Source organism: Erinaceus europaeus, chromosome 6 (assembly GCF_950295315.1).
Source record: "Erinaceus europaeus chromosome 6, mEriEur2.1, whole genome shotgun sequence".
Classification (NCBI taxonomy): Eukaryota; Metazoa; Chordata; class Mammalia; order Eulipotyphla; family Erinaceidae; genus Erinaceus; species Erinaceus europaeus.
Genome location: NC_080167.1, coordinates 66,761,638 through 66,779,588, shown reverse-complemented (window position 1 = coordinate 66,779,588; position 17,951 = coordinate 66,761,638). Strand labels below are relative to the sequence as shown.

General features: G+C 50.5%; 1 protein-coding gene across 7 annotated transcripts in view; it reads left to right on the top strand.

Annotated features, from left to right (window-relative positions):
• The window catches only part of IL15RA (interleukin 15 receptor subunit alpha), a 28,524-nt gene extending 11,367 nt beyond the window's left edge, over positions 1–17,157 (top strand). Inside the window, exons 2-7 of one of the 7 annotated variants that reach the window (XM_060192417.1) lie at positions 2,375–2,446; positions 2,585–2,779; positions 5,559–5,639; positions 8,446–8,595; positions 9,024–9,062; positions 15,219–17,155. In XM_060192417.1, the coding sequence (XP_060048400.1) occupies positions 2,605–2,779; positions 5,559–5,639; positions 8,446–8,595; positions 9,024–9,062; positions 15,219–15,919 (1,146 nt within the window). In that variant the 5' untranslated portion in view covers positions 2,375–2,446; positions 2,585–2,604 and the 3' untranslated portion in view covers positions 15,920–17,155. Of the gene's footprint in view, positions 1–2,374; positions 2,447–2,584; positions 2,780–5,558; positions 5,640–8,445; positions 8,596–9,023; positions 9,063–13,677; positions 13,748–15,218 lie in introns of all 7 variants that reach the window. The other 6 variants (XM_016189760.2, XM_060192418.1, XM_060192414.1 and 3 more) reach the window with 6 other exon arrangements.
• The last annotated feature ends 794 nt before the right edge of the window (positions 17,158–17,951 follow it).

Sequence of the window (17,951 nt, the reverse complement as noted above, 5' to 3'; positions counted from 1 at the left end):
AGAGAGAAATGGAGAGAGGAGGGGAAGACAGAGAGGAGGAGAGAAAGATAGACACCTGCAGACCTGCTTCACGGCCTGTGAAGTGACTCCCCTGCAGGTGGGGAGCTGGGGTTCGAACCGGGATCCTTATGCCGGTCCTTGTGCTTTGCACCACCTGCACTTAACCCGCTGTGCTACAGCCCGACTCCCTATTTTATTTATTTTAATAGGAGATATACAGAAAAAAAAGAGCAGAGCACTGCTCAGCTCTGGTTGATAGTGAGGCTGGAGATTGAACCTGGGACCTTTGGGGCCTCAGGCATGAAAAAGTTTCTGTATAACCACTACACTAGTCCCCTAGTCCTCTTTATCTTTTTTTTTTTTTTAAGCATTATTGGCCTGGCACAGAAGCCTGTTATTTTCAGAACATCCATTCACCTGGTGGTTTCTAGTGAGTAGATTCAGGCCATGGCCTTGGGGTAGGAATATCTCTTGCTCAGGGGACACCGTGTCCTCCTAGCTGATCATCTCTAGAGAAGCCACAAATGACAGGCCCACAGCCCTTGGCCTGGCCCAGGTGCAGACTGTGTTCCTGTGGCCTGGGGGAGTTGGGAGATGTCCTTCTGTGTGTGTTGTGGAGCATCGAGCCTCCCACCCCAGCCCCGGGGCGGGCAGTGTAGACAGGAAGATGGAGGAGGACAAGCAGGAATGCCAGGAGCCTGTGCTGCCCATGGCCTCTCACCTTCACCTTCCCCAGCTTCCTTTTTTAAAAAATATTTTATTATTTACTTATTCCCTTTTGTTGCCCTTGTTTTATTGTTGTAGCTATTGTTGTTATTGATGTCATTGTTGTTGGATAGGACAGAGAGAAGTGGAGTGAGGAGGGGAAGACAGAGAGGGGGAGAGAAAGACAGACACCTGCAGACCTGCTTCACTGCCTGTGAAGCGACGCCCCTGCAGGTGGGGAGCCGGGGGCTCGAACCGGGATCCTTACGCCGGTCCTTGTGCTTTGTGCCACCTGCGCTTAGTCGAGCTACTGCCCAACTCCCTGTTTTAGTATTTTTATTTATTGGATAGAGACAGAAACAAATTGAGAGTGGAGGGGAGATAGTAAGGGATAGAGAAAGAGCAGCCCTGCTTGTGAAGCTTCCTTCCTGCAGGTGAGGACCAAGGGCTTGAACCCAGGTCCTTGTGAATGGTGGTATGTGCACTCTAGGGGGTCCACCACTGCCTGGACACCTATTTGTTTTATTTTTAAGAAAGAGGGCAGGGGGTCGGGCGGTAGCGCAGCAGGTTAGGCGCACGTGGCGCAAAGCTCAAGAACCAGCATAAAGATCCCGGTTTGAGCCCCCTGCAGGGGAGTCGTTTAACAGGCGGTGAAGCAGGTCTGCAGGTGTCTGTCTTTCTCTCCGCCTCTCTGTCTTCCCCTCCTCTCTCCATTTCTCTCTGTCTTATCCAACAACAAACGATATCAACAACAACAATAATAACCACAACAAGGCTACAACAAGGGCAACAAAAGGGGGAAAAATGGCCTCCAGGAGCAGTGGATTCATGGTGCAGGCACCGAGCCCTAGCAATAACCCTGGAGGCAAAAGAAAAGAAAAGAAAAGAAAAGAAAAGAAAGAAAGAAAGAAAGAAAGAAAGAAAGAAAGAAAGAAAGAAAGAAAGAAAGAGGGGGAAAATATAGACAGAAAGATACAGAGAGACCAGAGCACTGCTCAGCTTTCCCATATGGTGGTGCTGGGGATTGAACCTAGGACTTTGGAGCCTCTGGCACAAGAGTCCTTTTTTGTTTTTTTCCTCCAGAGTTATTTTTCTGGGTCTCAGTGCCTGCACTGCAAGCCCATTACTCCTGGTGGCCATATTATTGCATAGAACAGAGAGAAATTGAGAGAGGAGGGAAAGCGAGAAGGGCAGAAAGACAAACACCTTGGGGAGTTGGGCAGTAGCGCAGCAAGTTAAGCGCACGTGACACAGAGCGCAAGGACTGGCTTAAAGGATCCCGGTTCAAGCCTCCGGCTCCCCACCTGCAGGGGAGTCACTTCACAAGTGGTGAAGCAGGTCTGCAGGTGTCTATCTTTCTCTTCCCTTCTCTGTCTTCCCCTGCTCTCTCCATTTCTCTCTGTCCTATCCAACAACGACAACATCAGTAATAGCTACAACAATAAAACAACAAGGGCAACAAAAAGGGAATCAATAATAAATAAATATTAAAAAAAGAAAGAAAGATACCTGCAGACCTGCGTCCTCCTTGTGAAGCGTGCCCCCTGCAGGTGGGGAGCTGGGGGCTCAAACCCCTATCCTTGCACTTAGTAATATGTGCACTTAACCAGGTGCACCATCACCCAGTCCCCTGAAAGTTTTTTGCATAACCATTATGCTATCTTCCCAGTCCTGGCTGTGAATACTTAAGGACCTGAGGCCAGTCCCAAATACCCTCAGCCAGAAGGAAAAGTACCAGTAGGTAGGCAGCCCAGATATATAATGGAGGCTCCATGGGGCCTGGGGACTCTCGCGTGGCCCCTTGAGGAAGTCAGGCTCCGACCCCCAGCCCGGGCCTCCCAGCTGAGCTGGCCCTGCTCTGTCGCCCTCCCTGCTGCAGATCCCACCTGCCCCACGCCCATGTCGGTGGCCCATGCGGACATCCAGGTCAAGAACTACCACTTGCACGCCCGGGAGCGCTACACCTGCAAATCAGGCTTCAAACGCAAAGCCGGCACATCCAGCCTGACCCAGTGCGTGCTGAACCAGACCACCAACATGGCCCACTGGACGCCCCCCAACCTCCAGTGCATCAGTAAGTGGCCTCCCCTCCTCTGTGTCCACCTGCACGCCCTCCAGCTGAGGCCAGCAGGAAGCAGGGGGCGGGAGGACGACACACAGGGACAGACAGCAGAAAGGAGATCCGTGTTGAGCTCTGCAGCTCAGTGATCTGGGAGACAGAGAAGTGGGTCCAGGTCCAAAGCACGGCTCAGCCGCTCTCCACATGGGAGACCCTAGGTGGGGGTCTCGACATCTTGGAACCTGGTGTTTCTCTGATAAGCAGCCGTTATTGACACTGTGGGAGCTGTGGGTGTCAAGTGTGGTCTGCGGAGATAGTAAGGACATTCGCCTGGTCACCCCAGGGAGCCAGGCCCAGCCTGGTCTCCATCTTGCTCTGTGTCTCTGTCTGTCTGGCTGGCTGGCTGTCTTCTATCTGAAAAGTCAGCCTGGAGCAGTAAAGGGATGACAAATAAAAAAAAAAAAAAAAGGATTATGGTTGAAAGGATCAAAGTGCAGACATGGACATATGCTCACAGCTTGTTTGCCTGCCCTGGAGGCTGTCTGCAGAGTAGCCACTGACATTTCTCACCCACAGCCACCAACCCACAGGGACCCACAGGTCTGAGCTGGCCATGGGGAGAACTTGGCCCAGTTGAGGATTGCCGGAAGCTGTCAGGGACAGCCGGAACCAAGGGCAAAACTAAGGGCTTCCCATGCTTCCCTCGTTTTTCCTTTTCTTATTTTTAAATATTTATTTGCTTACTAGTTTTTAATTCTTTTTAAAAATTTTTTTAAATATTTATTTATTATTTTCCCTTTTGTTGCCCTTGTTTTTTTATTGTTGTGGTAGTTATTATTGTTGTTGTTATTGATGTCGTCATTTCTGGATAGGACAGAGAGAAATGGAAAGAGGAGAAGACAGAGAGGGGGAGAGAAAGATAGACACCTGCAGACCTGAAGCCCTGCTTCACCACTTGTGAAGCTCTCCCCCTGCAGGTGGAGACCAGTTGCTTGAACCTGGGTCCTTGCACACTGTAATGTGTACACTCAGCTGGGTGTGCCACTGCCTGGTCCCTTCACTGTGGTTCTTTAAAGTTCTGATTTCTCAGCTGGGTAGGGCTCAGCAGTAAGGAACAGGTTTTGCAGGCATGAGGTCCCAAGTTCGAATCCTAGTACCACCTGCTTCACAGTGATGGTCTTCTGATTCCCTTGCTAACAAATACATCTTTTAAAAATTAAATGGGTGGGGGACAGGTGGTAGTGCACCAGGTTAATCGCACATAGTGCAAAGCACAAGGATCCCAGTTCGAGCCTCCGGCTGCTCACTTGCATGGGGGTCGCTTCACAAGCAGTGAAGCAGGTCTGCAGGTGTCTTTTTAAAATATTTTTATATTTATTTATTCCCTTTTGTTGTCCTTGTTGTTTTATTGTTGTAGTTATTATTGCTGTCATTGTTGTTGGATAGGACAGAGAGAAATGGAGAGAGGAGGGGAAGACAGAGAGGGGGAGAGAAAGACAGACACCTGCAGACCTGCTTCACCACCTGTGAAGTGACTCCCCTGCAGGTGGGGAGCTGGGGGCTCGAACCAGAATCCTTATGCCGGTTCTTGTGCTTTGCACCACCTGCGCTTAACCTGCTGTGCTATTGCCTGACTCCCACAGGTGTCTGTCTTTCTCTCCCCCTCTGTCTTCCCCTCTTCTCTCCATTTCTCTCTGTCCTATCCAACAACAATAACAACAACAATAACAGCAACAATAACAAAGGAAAGAAGATAGCGTCCAGGAGTAGTAGATTGATAGTGCAGGCACCAAGCTCCAGTGATAACCCTGGGGGCAAAAAAAAAAAAATTAAATGGGTAAATTCCTTGGGTGAGTGACTTCAGGATGGAGAAGTTCTGTGGGCACGGGAAAGGGGGTCTGGTATGGACAGCTGATATGGTGACATTTTAGAGCCTAGAGACTAGAGAACTCAGAAGAGGGTAGATACCATAATGGTTATGCAAACAGACTTTCATGCCTGAGGCTCCAGAGTCCCAGGTTCAATCCCCAGCACCACCATAAGCCAGAGCTGAAGTGCTCTGATTAAAAATAAATAAATAAAATAATAATAATATTATTAAAAGAATTTGTGTCAGAGACTAGAGAACTCAGGGTCATGCAGCCCCTCTGTCAGCACCAGCCAGCCTCCATGGTCACCCTACCTCTTGTGCTTGTTTTTTTTTCCTTCCAGATAAGCGTAACCTGTTAAATAATTGCTATTCTCCACCCAGGTGCTAATGCAGGGAAGCTAGGCTTGTGCCATCGGTGTCATTCGATCAGAAATGCTTGACGGGGACAGGGTGGTGGTACACCTGGCTGACACCCACATTACACTGTACAAAGACCCAGGTTCAAGCCCCTGGTCCCCACCTGCAGTAAGGAAGCTTTCACTAGCTATGAAGCAGAGCTACAGGTGTCTCTCCCCCACCTCCCATTCTCAATCTCTCTACCCTGTCAAATAAGTAAATATTAAAAAGAAAGGAAGGGAAGGAGGGAGGAAGGAAGGACGAGGGAGGGACGGAGAAGGGAGGGAGGGAGGGCTGCCACGTGGCAGGTCTGTGTTTTATGTGAGCTCAGTGCAGCCTGGGTCCCACAGTCTGGCCAGTGAGGGCTGGGGGAGGCTGTGGTTTATCTCCTGGGCTTCTGGCCCATCCTTGGAATCCTGGCGCATCCACTGTGACTGAGGACACTTGGTTTCTGCTCAGACCCAGTTCTGAAGCCACCTGAGTGCCACCTTGGGGTCACAAAGGCCACGTGATTCTTGTCTTCCCCAGGGGACCCTTCCCTGAGTCACCAAAGGCCCCCCTCCACCGTGGTGCCCACAGGGGCTGGGATGCCTTCCCCTTCTGGAAAAGGTAGGAACATGGGGAACTGGGTAAGGACTCCCCTGCAACCAGGAAGGGCCCTGTGCCTGGGGGGGGGGACACTGCTGAGTCCTGAGCAAACATGCACAGCAGCAGCCTGGCTGTCACTGCCAGGAGGGGACCTCACACTGGCTTCACCCCTTCCAGGCCCCCCATCAAAGGTGCCTAGTCACAGGCTTCACAGGGGCATGGAGAGTAAGGGCTTCAACCTACTCTTTATGTGTGGAATCAAACACAGCTACAAACACCAACTCCCTACTGGTTTGTCTTTCTTCTTCGTAAGATTGACTCATGGGGGGAGTCCGGCGGTAGCGCAGCGGGTTAAGTGCACGTGGCACAAAGCACAAGGACCGGCATAAGGATCTCAGTTCGAGCCCCCGGCTTCCCACCTGCAGGGGGGTCGCTTCACAAGAGGTGAAGCAGGTCTGCAGGTGTCTGTCTTTCTCTCCCCCTCTCTGTCTTCCCCTCCTCTGTTCATTTCTCTCTGTCCTATCCAACAATGTTGACAACAATAATAACTACAACAATAAAACAACAAGAGCAACAAAAGAGAATAAATAAATAAATTTAAAAAAAAAGAAAAGGGGGGAGGGATTAAAAAAAATTGACTCATGGGGCCAGGCGGTGGCACATCTGATTGAGTGCACATTACAGTGCACTAGGACCTAGGTTCAAGTCCCTGGTCCCCATCTACAAATGGAAAGTTTCACAGGTGGTGAAGCAGGACTGCAGGTGTTCCTAGCTAGCTAGCTAGCTGTATCTGTAGTTGTCCCTCTCCTCTCAATTTCCTTCTGCTCTATCCAATAATAAATAAAAACATTTAGGCAGAAGTAGACAGCATAATAGGGGGCCAGACTGTGGTTCACCTGGCTAAGTGCACACATTACAGTGTGCAAGGACTCAGGTTCAAGCCCTTAGTTCCCCACCTGAAGGGGGAAAGCTTCACAAGTGGTGAAGTAGGGCTGCAGGTGTCTCTGTTTCTCCCCCTTTCTACCATTCCCTCTCCCCTCTCAATTTCTCTCTGTCTCTATCCAAAAAAAAAAAAAAAAAAGCATAATGGCTATGCATAGAGACTCTCATGACTCATGCCTGAGGCTCCAAAGTCCCAGGTTCAATCTCCTGCACCACCATAAGTCAGAGAAGAAGAAGAAGAAGAAGAAGAAGAAGAAGAAGAAGAAGAAGAAGAAGAAGAAGAAGAAGAAGAAGAAGAAGAAGAAGAGGAAGGAGAAGAAGAAGGGGGCTGGGTGGTAGCGCAGCAGGTTAAGCGCACATGACACCAAGTGCAAGGACCAGCGTAAGGATCCGGGCTCCCCACCTGCAGGGGAGTCGCTTTACAGGCAATGAAGCAGGTCTGCAGGTGTCTATCTTTCTCTCCCCCTCTCTGTCTTCCCCTCCTCTTTCCATTTCTTTCTGTCCTATCCAACAATGACAATAACAATGACAATAATAACAATAACAACAACAAGACAACAAAATGGCCTCCAGGAGTAGTGGATTCATAGTGCAGGCATTGAGTCCCAGCAATAACCCTGGAGGCAAAAAAGAAAAAAGGATAAGAAGGAGGAGGAGGAGGAGGAAGAAAAAGAAGAAGAAAAGAAAAAGACTGACTCAAGATTTATTTGTTCAATTTCTTTTATTATCTTTGTTTTATTTACTGGATAGAGACAGCCAGAAATCAAAAGGGAAGGGGGTGATAGAGAGAGACAGACAGAGAGACACCTGCAGCCCTGCTTCACCACTTGCAAAGCTTTCCCCCTGCAGGTGGGGATGAGGGGCTCGAACCCAGGTCCTTGAGCGTTGTAACATGTGTGCTCAACATGTGTGAACCACCCCTGGACCCTATTTTTTACTTCCCATGAACTAGAGTTTCACATGAGAGAGAAGCCAGAGAGACTGGATGTCCCTTCCTCAACTTTGTCCTGGGGAGCAAGCCGGGAATTGGGGGTTCCAGCTGAAGGGAAGCACCCCCAGACAGCTTGGACACCCTCAGCACCCCCTGTGCTCCAAGGCTGTGGCACTCAGTGCCGTTTGCCCCAGGAAGCCTCGTCTTTCATGGTAAGAGCAGAGACAGGCAGAGACAGGGAGACAGGGACCGGAAAAAGGAGGACTTGGGTCCTGATGGCTGGATTTCAGGCCCCCTTCATTCATTTTTGTGCAAACCCAAAAAGAATAGCTAAAATTATGCCGGTGGGGAACACTGGGCTTGCAGCCTGAAGCTCTGAGTTCCACCTACAGCACTTCAGAGTGATGCTCTGGTTCCTGTTTGCTCTCTCTCAACAGAAAAATCAAAATAATAACAACAACTGAAGCTGGGGAGACAGCATAATGGTTCTGTAAAGAAGCTTTCATGCCTGAGGCCCTGAGATCCCAGGTTCAAACCCCAGCACCACCATCTGCCAGAGTTGAGCAGGGCTCTGGTGTGTCTGTCTCCTTCTCTCTCCCCTCCCCTCTCTCTCTCAGATAAAACCAATAAAAATATTGGGGGAAAAAGAACAAATAATCACTAAAGCCAGAACGTCTGGCCATTGGTGTTCCACTCTTATACACAGGGCTCCAGCCCCTCTGGAGTCTTCTCTTTCTGTGAGGTGCTCAATGATAAGTCACTGCACACCCTTTCTCTTCCTCCACAGTCCTGAGACCATTCCAGGTGCCAGATGTCCCTACTTAAGGATCCCCCTCACCTTTCCCCCCCCAAAAAAAAAGCTGAGGTGAGGGGCAGGGGTCCACATACTTCCAGAGCTGAGCAAAGAGATGGTCCAACCTGTTTATGTTCTCTGTATCCTGCACTTCTCGACAGAGCCAGCTTCCACTTCCAAGACAGGCAACACTGCAGCCACAAGGCCAACTCCTCCCGCAGGCACCGAAGGGTGGTACATACATGGGTCCTCCCCATCCCTGTCCCAGACCACAGCCAAGGCCTCGGAGCACTCTCCCTCCAATCCGACAGGTAGCTAAGGAGGCTGCCAGGAAGGGGTGGGTTCTGCTGTGCCCGGCGCTCAGTTTCCAACCACTCCAAGCCTTCTGCTCTGCCTCTGTGCTCCCTCCTCCCCCGAACCTAGACCCCTTCAGTCCAGCTTCAGAAGGAACTTTGGCTCCCAGAGGCTGCAAGCCTGAGCCTTTGCCAGGAGCCTGGGTGCTCTCTGCTAAGCAGAATCTTCTGGGAAGGCAGCTGTGGTTCTGACGCAGGGGCCAGCGTCCAAACAAACTGCCCTGCTTGTTCTCTGCTACTGCCTGTGCTATTCTCTTTCACCAACTGTGAGTCTCAAGGTCTAAGACAGGGTCTCTCCCGCTTGGCGAGAAGCGAGTATCTTCAGAACTTTTTTTTTTTTTTTTTAGCTCAGTGGCAGTAACTGAGCTGTGGATTCTTCTCTGCAGGTACAGCTTCTTACAGCACCACCAGCAGAAACGTCACTGGTGAGTATTTCCCTGTGGCCCCAAGGAGTCTGTGCTCAGGGGACCTTGGTCCTGGGTGCGAGGGCCCGGCTCCTGAAAAAGTCTCAGGCTAGGTGACAAATGCACGCTGTTTCTCAGTACAGCAGGCATTTTTCATGGGAGACACACATACCTGACGGCTCTCGAGAAAGATGCCCAAGGAAGTTTAAGGGGGAAGGTTATCAGAGAGAGAGAGAGACAGAGAGAGGGAGCAGACAGGAGAACTCAGGGGAGAGAGGAGAAAAGGAAGCTGTGTCAGAGAGAGAAATGTAGGGATCTAAGATTTGTGTCTGACAAGTTTTGCAGTAAGGAAAAAAAAATTATTATCCGGTAGGGGCAAAATCAAATCAAACTTACTTCCTTGTTGTGTGTGTTGAGCTGGGGGCTCCAAATATTCTATTTCACCCTGTGTGCAACTGCACTGTGTCTGGGTCACTTCTTCATTCAGATAGAGACAGAGACACACCACAGCCCCGAGCCTCCGTGAATTCCAGGCTATCTCTTCATCCCCAAATCATTTCTGCTTTGTGCTCACAGTGACTCTTGTGTTTGTGGCTACGCTGGGTCTGCACCAAATGTCAGCCAGAGAAAATTCCAGCAGCTTTGGTCACCTCAGCAGCTAGCTGGCTAGGATGGTCTTATCAACCATCAAAACATGTACATGGAATCGAACATTTCAGAAAGGCTCTCTGGAGAGTATGGTGCCTGGAAACACTGTGGCATTAAACAGCCTGGGAGGTGGCGCAGTGGATAAAGCACTGGACTCTAAAGCATGAGGTCCTGAGTTCGGTCACTGGCACCAAATGTGCCAGAGTGATGCTCTGGTTCATTTTCTCTCTAATAAATAAATAAAATGTGATCTTGTTTTTAATTTTTTCTTATTTCTTTATTGGGGATTAATGTTTTACATTCAACAGTAAATACAATAGTTTGTACATGCATAACATTTCTCAGTTTTCCACATAACAATACAACCTTTTTGGACCTGTATTCTCCCCCCATCCACCCCAGAGTCTTTTACTTTGGTGCAATACACCAATTCCAGTTCAAGTTCTACTCAGTTTTCTCTTCTGATCTTGTTCTTCAACTTCTGCCTGAGAGTGAGATCATCCCATGTTCATCCTTCTGTTTCTGACTTATTTCACTTATCACGATTTCTTCAAGGTCCGTCCAAGATGGGCTGAAATTGGTGAAGTCACCATTTTTGATAGTTGAGTAGTATTCCATTGTGCATATAGACCACAACTTGCTCAGCCACTCATCTGTTGTTGGACACCTGGGTTGCTTCCAGGTTTTGGCTATTACACATTGTGCTGCCAAGAACATAGGTATACACAAATCTTTTTGGATGGGTGTGTCGTTTTTAATTTTTTGTTACTCGGGTTTTTCGTAGAGACAGAGAGAAACTGAGGGGAAAGGGGAGATAGAAAGGGAGAGAGAGACACACCTGGGGGGCCGGGTGGTGGAGCATCTGGTTGAGCACACGTGTTTCAGGGCACAAGGACCCAGGTTCAATCCCCCAGTCCCCACCTGCAAGGGGAAAGCTTCATGAGTGGTGAAGCAGGGCTGCAAGTGTCTCTCTCTCTCTCTCTCTCAGCATCCTTGCATCAAATCTCTTTTTTTCTCAGACTCCTGCAGCCCCCGCTGAGGAAGCCGGCAGCTGATAGGCCAGCTCACTCTCTGAGTGACTCTCATTCCCATTCCTTCCTTTTTCTTTTCCTTTTTTTTCCTTTCTTTCTTTCTTTCTTTCTCTCTTTTTTTTTTTTTTTTGACTCCAGGGTGATTGCTGGGGCTTGGTGCCTGAGCTATGAATCCACTGTTCTGGGTGGTCATTTTTTCCATTTATTTATTTTTTATTGGCTAGGACCTTTCCACGTTAAAAACTATCGCTTCATCTCATCATTAAAAAAAAAAAAACTGTGAGTGCTCCATGAGTGTATGCCTTTTACTTTTTTATTATTATTTTGTTATTGTTGTAGTAGTTGTTGTTGTTGTTATTGATGTCATCATTGTTGGACAGGACAGAGAGAAATGTAGAGAAGGGGGAAGACAGAGAGGGGGAGAGAAAGACACACCTGCAAACCTGCTTCACCGCCTGTGAAGCGACTCCCCTGCAGGTGGGGAGCCGGGGGCTCGAACTGGGATCCTTATGCCGGTCTTTATGCTTCGCACCACATGAGCTTAACCCACTGTGCTACCACCCAATTCCCAGCTTTATTATTTTATTGGCCAGAGACTTCAATTTTTTTATTATTACTTTTTTCTTTCCTTTTTTTTTTTTTGTCTCCAGGGTTATTGTTGGGGCTTGGTAACTATACCACAAATCCATTGCTCCTGGTGACCATTTTCTCCATTTTGTTGTTGTTGTTGCTGAATAGGACAGAGAGAAATGGAGAGAAGAGGGGAAGACAGAGATGGGGAGAGAAAGACAGACACCTGCAGACATACTTCAACACAAGTGTGGTGACCCCTCTGCAGGTGGGGAGTCGGGCACTCGAACTGGGATCCTTGTGCTTCATGCTATGTGTGCTTAACCCACTGCACTACTGCCATCCTACCCCATCCCACCCACCCACCCTTTTTTTTTTTTTGCCTCCAGGGTTACTGCTGGGGCTCAGTGTCAGCACTATGAATCCATTTTTCCTTCTTTTTTCTTTCTAATTTTTATTAGATAGGACAGAGAGAAATTAAGAGAGGATGAAGAAATAGAGGGAGAGAAAGACACCTGCAAACCTGTTTCACCGCTCATGAAGTAGACACCCTGAAGGTGGGGTAGAGGGGCTTGAACCTGGTTCCTTGTACTTGGTAATATGTGTGCTTGACCCAGTGTACCACCTCCTGCTCCTTTTCCTTTTTTTTTTATTTATTTGATAGAAACAGAGAGAAATCAAGAGAGGGGTAGAGAGAGACAGCTGCAGTACTGCTTCACCACTTGCAAAGCTTCCCCCTGCAGATGAAGACCAGGGGCTTGAACCTGGCTCCCTGTGCATTATAATATGTGCACTCAATCAGCTGCACTGTCACCTAGCCCCCAGAGACTTAGATTAGCATCCGAGAAACATTTCTGAACGTTTTACGGTAGATACGCATTTGAATATATTCTTCCTATCTCCTTAGAATAAAGCCCGAGAATGGATTTAGGGAATGAAAGGCCATGGCCTTCCTCTAAAGCTTTTGTTACTGTCCTCAACTGTCCTTGAGACAAGTGGGTCCCCAAGGACGACAGCCTGGATGCTGGCCTATCCTGATGTCCACTAAACAGCACTGTATTCAAGTGCGAACTCCGGGTTCTGGGTCCTCAGCACAAGACGTGTCCCATCTGTAGAGACCAGGACCCCAGAAGCTGAGCACCCAGGGGCTGCACGTGGGGGTCCACATTCACAGCACTGGCGCTCCTGGTGCCACAGTTGTCATCCTGCCCCAGGGCTGGACAGGCAGGTGGCTCAAGGAGGTTCCACCACATGGAAGGGAATCAGCGAGACCTGTCTGACAATCAGCTCTGCCCACCCTGCACTGGGCCCAGTCCTCTCAATCCCACAGAGACCCCACTGGCTCTCTCCAGGGGACACACCCCAAAAGCCCTCCTCGCTAGAGTCCTACCTTCGCCCTAGTTCTTCCCTCTTGCCCCTCTCCTCTGCAACAACACCCCTGCCATCTCCTCCCACCCTCCCTCTGGCATGAAGAAGTGTGATGACTAGGTTGGGGACATAGCCTGTGGGAGCACAGGACTTGCATGTCTGCAGCCCCAGAGGTCATAGGCTCCATCTTGGGCACCACGTCAGGCCAGAGACGAGCACTGTCTCGGTTCTCTCAAAATATGTAAATAGACTTTTTCAAAAAGGCAAAACAAAGTAAGAGCTGCTAAGGGGCCAGGCAGTGGTGCACCTGGTTGAGCGTACACATTACCATGCACAAGGATCTAGGTTCAAGTCCCCGGTCCCCACTTGCAGGGTGAAAGCTTCCTGAGTGGTGAAGCAGGGGGTGCAGGGATCTCTCTGTCTCTCTCTTCCCCTTCTCTTCTCAATTTCTCTCTGTCCTATCCAAAATAAAAAAAAAAAAAATGACCACAGGAGCAGTGGACCCGTAGTGCAGGCACCGAGCTCCAACCATAACCCTGGAGGAAAAGAAAAGAAAGGAAAGGAAAGGAAAAGAAAAGAAAGGAAAGGAAAAGAAAGGAAAAGAAAAGAAAAGAAAAGAAAGACTTTCTTGCCTGAGGCTCTCAAGTCCCAGGTTCAATCCCCCACACTGCCATAAACCAGAGCTGAGCAGTGCTCTGGTAAAAAAAAAAAAAAAGAAGAAGAAGAAGAAGAAAGAAAGAAAGAAAGAAAGAAAGAAAGAAAGAAAGAAAGAAAGAAAGAAAGAAAGAAAGAAAAAGGGAGAAAGAGAGAAAGAAAAGAGAAAAGAAAAAAGAAAAGAAAAGAAAGCACCTCCTTGGTGCTGCCCCCACTCCCATGAGTCTCACTCCCCCCTTCTGGCTTAGCCCCATCACACTCCCACATGTCACTGTGCTGAGGACAGGGAGAATAGGACACACACCCCCCGCCCCACTGTACCAGGACTGGCCTGCTGTCTCCCAGCCTGCTCTGCTCTCTTCCAGTGGCCATCACCATCCCTGTCATGCTGGCTGTGGCCCTGCTGGTCTTCCTGCTGTGTTACATGAAGCGCAGGTGAGAGGTGGATTCCACAGCTGGGAGGGGATGCTACTGCCTGGCACAGGCTGATGGGGCTGGGAGCCTAGCCCCCTACGCTCCTGCCTGTCCAGGGACCTTATGTCTAAGTGTGTGCTTGCTTCACAGGTATCAGTACCATAAGCCAACTCGGCAGCTTAGTAAATATCACATTTGGGTGGCGCTTAATGGCTTAAAGAACAGTCTTGAACACAAAAACACCACCTCTCTTTTCCCTTTGTTTGGTGTCTGTGAGACACACCAGGACCTCACTGTCATCCTGTCTCTTTCCCTCCCTCCCCAGAGTCCTTGGCTTTGGTGTGATATGCCACAGCCAGACCAAGTTTCACCTTATGTCCTCCCTGACCTTTATTCTTTTATTTTTTTATTTATAAAATGGAAATGTTGGTGAAGCCATAGGATAAGAGAAGTACAACTCCACCAGAACTCCATATCCCATCCCCTCCCCTGATAGCTTTCCTGTTATTTATCTCTCTGGGAATATGGACCCAGGGTCATTGTGGGATGCAGAAGGTGGAAGGTCTGGCTTCTGTAACTGCTTCCCTGCTGAACATAGGTGTTGACAGGTGGATCCATACTCCCAGCCTGCCTCTCTCTTTCCCTAGTGGGGCAGGGCTCTGGGGAAGCAGGGCTCCAGGACATATTGGTGGGGTCGTCTGTCCAAGGAAGTCAGGTTGGTATCATGTTAGAATCTGGAACCTGTTGGCTGAAAAAGAGTTAAGATATAAAGCAGAACAAATTGTTGACTAATCATGAACCTAAAAGCAAGCAATATAACAGATGAGATTTGGGGGTCTCCATTTTTGGAAAAAGCTATTAGGTCTATTTTAGGTTTATTTCAAGGGGCCCATGACTTTACTAGTTTTTGCCTGAGCAAAACTAAAAGGTATTGTCCTAACCTTTATTCTTAACTTCCATTTACCTATGACTGAGATCCTTCCCTGGCAGAATAGGCCTCTGCTCACCAATGCTCCTAGCAGCATGGTGTGCAGTAACCCAAACTTAGAAGCAACCCTGATGCCCAGTGACAGATGAGTGGGTGAGAAGGCTGTGGTACATGTACACAATGGAGCACTATGCAGCTGTTAAAAATGAGGCAGCTGTCTCCTTTGCAATAGAGTGGTCTGAACTTGAAGGCATCATGTTAAATGAGACAAGCCAGAAAGAGGACTTTTTTTTTTTTTAAAACTCACACTGTCACATCCTTCTATGCTACCTATGCTAGCTATGCCTGAGCCAGGCCCCGGGTCTGTCCTTCCCTTGCCTCCCAACCCCCGGACCACCCCAGCCTGTGGCTACTACCACTTTGATCCAAGACTAGCAAGTTGGGGAGGTAGTGTGGAGAGAGGGCGGGTGACACCAACGTAGGCCAGCCGTTCCCTCCGAAATGGAAGCAAGCTTTCCCCGCCTCCGCATTCACAGAAGCTCTCTGTGAATCCTCTCTTTGCAGGCAGAGACCCCCAGTTCGCAGCACTGAGATGGAAAGCACGGAGGCTGTGCCCATGGCGGGTGACAGCGGCAGGGAGGGGGAGACAAGCGAACCAGAAGACTTCCCAGGAGCCCCAGGGCCAGTGGAGGCGCTGGAAGGCCTGCAGGTCCTGGAGCAGCCTGCAGGGGGCGCCCCAGGATGGCCGTCCAGGTGACAGGCCCGCCACCTCTCTCAGATGCAAGCCCAGCCCCACATGCACAAAGACCAGTCCACAAGCCGCAGCTTTCCGCCAAGGGTCTGGTGAGATGGTGCTTGTCGCTTGGGACAACCAGCTCCTAGGCTCCATCTGCCGCCTTCCTTTAGCCGGCTGGCAGCCCACAGAACAGGGCAAGAAGTGTGAGGACTTCAGCTTCAGGGTGCGGCGAGGAGGACTGACCCTGTGCGTAGGAACCGGGACCGAGGTCTCCGTGCCTCTCGCAGCTACCTGTTACCTACAGTTTGTATTCAGAAATGGTACCTTGTATAAGCCCAATAAAGTCTCTATTTTCCATAGCAAGAGAGAAGAGCATTGGATGAGAACTGTTCCGCAGAGAGAGACTGCCAAGCATGGAGTCCCGTGTGGCGGAGAGGGGGAGAGACCGAGGGTGCCTGCACACGCTCTTCCCTGCACTGAGCTTTGTTCCTTCTTGGCTGTGTATGACACTATATATCTATTTATTTAGTATTGGATAGAGACAGAGAGAGATCGGGAGGGGAGGGGAAGCTAGAGAGGAGAGACAGAGAGACACCGGCAGCCCTGCGTCACCACTTGTGAAGCTTCCCCCGACCCCTGCAGGTGGGGACCAGGGGCTTGAACCCAGGTCCTTGTACATTATAATGTGAGCACTTAGCCAACTGTGCCACAGCCTGGCCCCTGCACGACACGTCTTTTATCCAGCCGTGGGTCTAGGGCCAGGAAGAGAGCTCAGTGGGTAGAGCAGGTGTCTCGGCCCGTGGTAACGTGCGTGCTGCCTCCTGGACCATCTCGCCAGCGGCTCACTTTCCCCTTTCTAAACCCTCTCTGGACATTAAGAAGTAAAACGGGGATCAGAAAAGACACATGGCAGGCTCCATGTGTCTAGTGGCCCAACGCATTTTCTTCAAGGGTCTCTTGCCATGGACTGAGACACCTGTACCCTGCTCTCGGGAACCCAACAAGAGAATACAGACATGAGTTTCTCTGCCACTGCCCCAACCTGCCACCTGAGCTCTCTTGGACAGGATCTCTAGGGGTGTGTGTGTGTGTGTGTGTGTGTCCGTCCTCCTTCTCGCCCCACTGTGAGGGAACAGAGAAGGCAAGTCCCCACCAAAGCCACGTCTTGTGGCACCTTGACCTTGGGACACCCAGCCCCCAGAGCCAAGGACATTACAGCTCTGTTGTGGACAAGAACTTCAGTCTCGGCTTGTATCGCAGGCAGATTAGACAGCCCACACGGCCCACATGATGGAGGACACTGCCCAGGTACACAGGCAGGCAGAGACGTGGGGTGTAGCTTTTCAGCAGACTCTCTTGCGGTCCTGGTTTAGTCCCACTGCTGCCCCGGCTTGGTAAGAGCCTGCTGGGGTCGGTGCCCCCAAGCTCTGGGCAGTGCCTGGGTCTCCAGTTGTTCAACCCTCAGCGAAGCCGAGCCGATAGCTGAGCACAGGGAGCTCCCCTTCTCGTGGTCTCTTGTCATTAGGTGCTGAGGACGGCCTTTCTGAGACCGCCACACTCAGGGGCAGCCCGAGATCATCTGAACCCACCACCACTGCCGTCGGGAAACTAACTCGTCTGCCGGGAGTCCTGGGCCTGCTCCTCAGGGCCCATCTCACCCTTGATAAGTCTGTAGTGGGCTCACAGAGACCCTCCAGCCAAGCTACCGGGACGAATGCTCACAGCCTGAACATCCTCGAGGCTTCGTGTCCCTCACGTGGCCGTGGTGTCTTGCCGAGGCCAAGGCCCGCCTCCCCAGCCCTGCCTCAGCCTCTCTCTGCCTTCTCTGATGTGCTGTCAGGGAGCAGACCTGGAGCAAGTGCGGTGCCCTTCCCACTCAATTTCACTGTTTTTTTTTTTGAAGGAAAGACAGAGAAGAGAAACAGCAGAGCATAGTTCCGCCACCCACTGAACTCTTAGTGCTGTCTGTGGCACTCCCACATGGTGCAGGGCTCAAACCCAGGGCCTCACGTTCTAAACAGAGTCCCCTGCACCCCAACCACCATGATGCCCCCAAGGCAACGGGGCCATCCACTGGCTCTCATCTCTGAGATGACAGCTCTTAGCCCCTTAAGGTCTGCCCTCTGAGAAAACACCCTCCAGTCTACAACTGGAACGTTCTTCCAAAGAAGAAATCAGGGTGTCTAAAGCATTGTCAGGGGTCCTTCATGATTTCTCAGGACGCGAGCCCAATGCCCAGCTCACCGGTGCCGTTTCCTCCCCTCCCTCGCCCGCTGGGCAGAGTCCCTTTCCTGCACGGCAGCTCCAGCACTTCTCTGTGGGGCATGAGGATGGCTCCAAGCCAAGCGACTGGGCTCTGCCCACTCACTCCGGAGTTCCAGGTCTGCCGGAGCACTGCCGGGACCAGGCCAGGGGAGCAGCTGAGAGGAGATGGCGGGGGAGCTCGTGTGCCTGGCCCAGTCCTGCAGCCCCGACTGTACTCACTGGCCCACACGCCCCACTGCTCAGGGCTGCCAGGCCACGCCCTCGCCCTCACCTGCCACCTGCATCTCTGAAGTGCT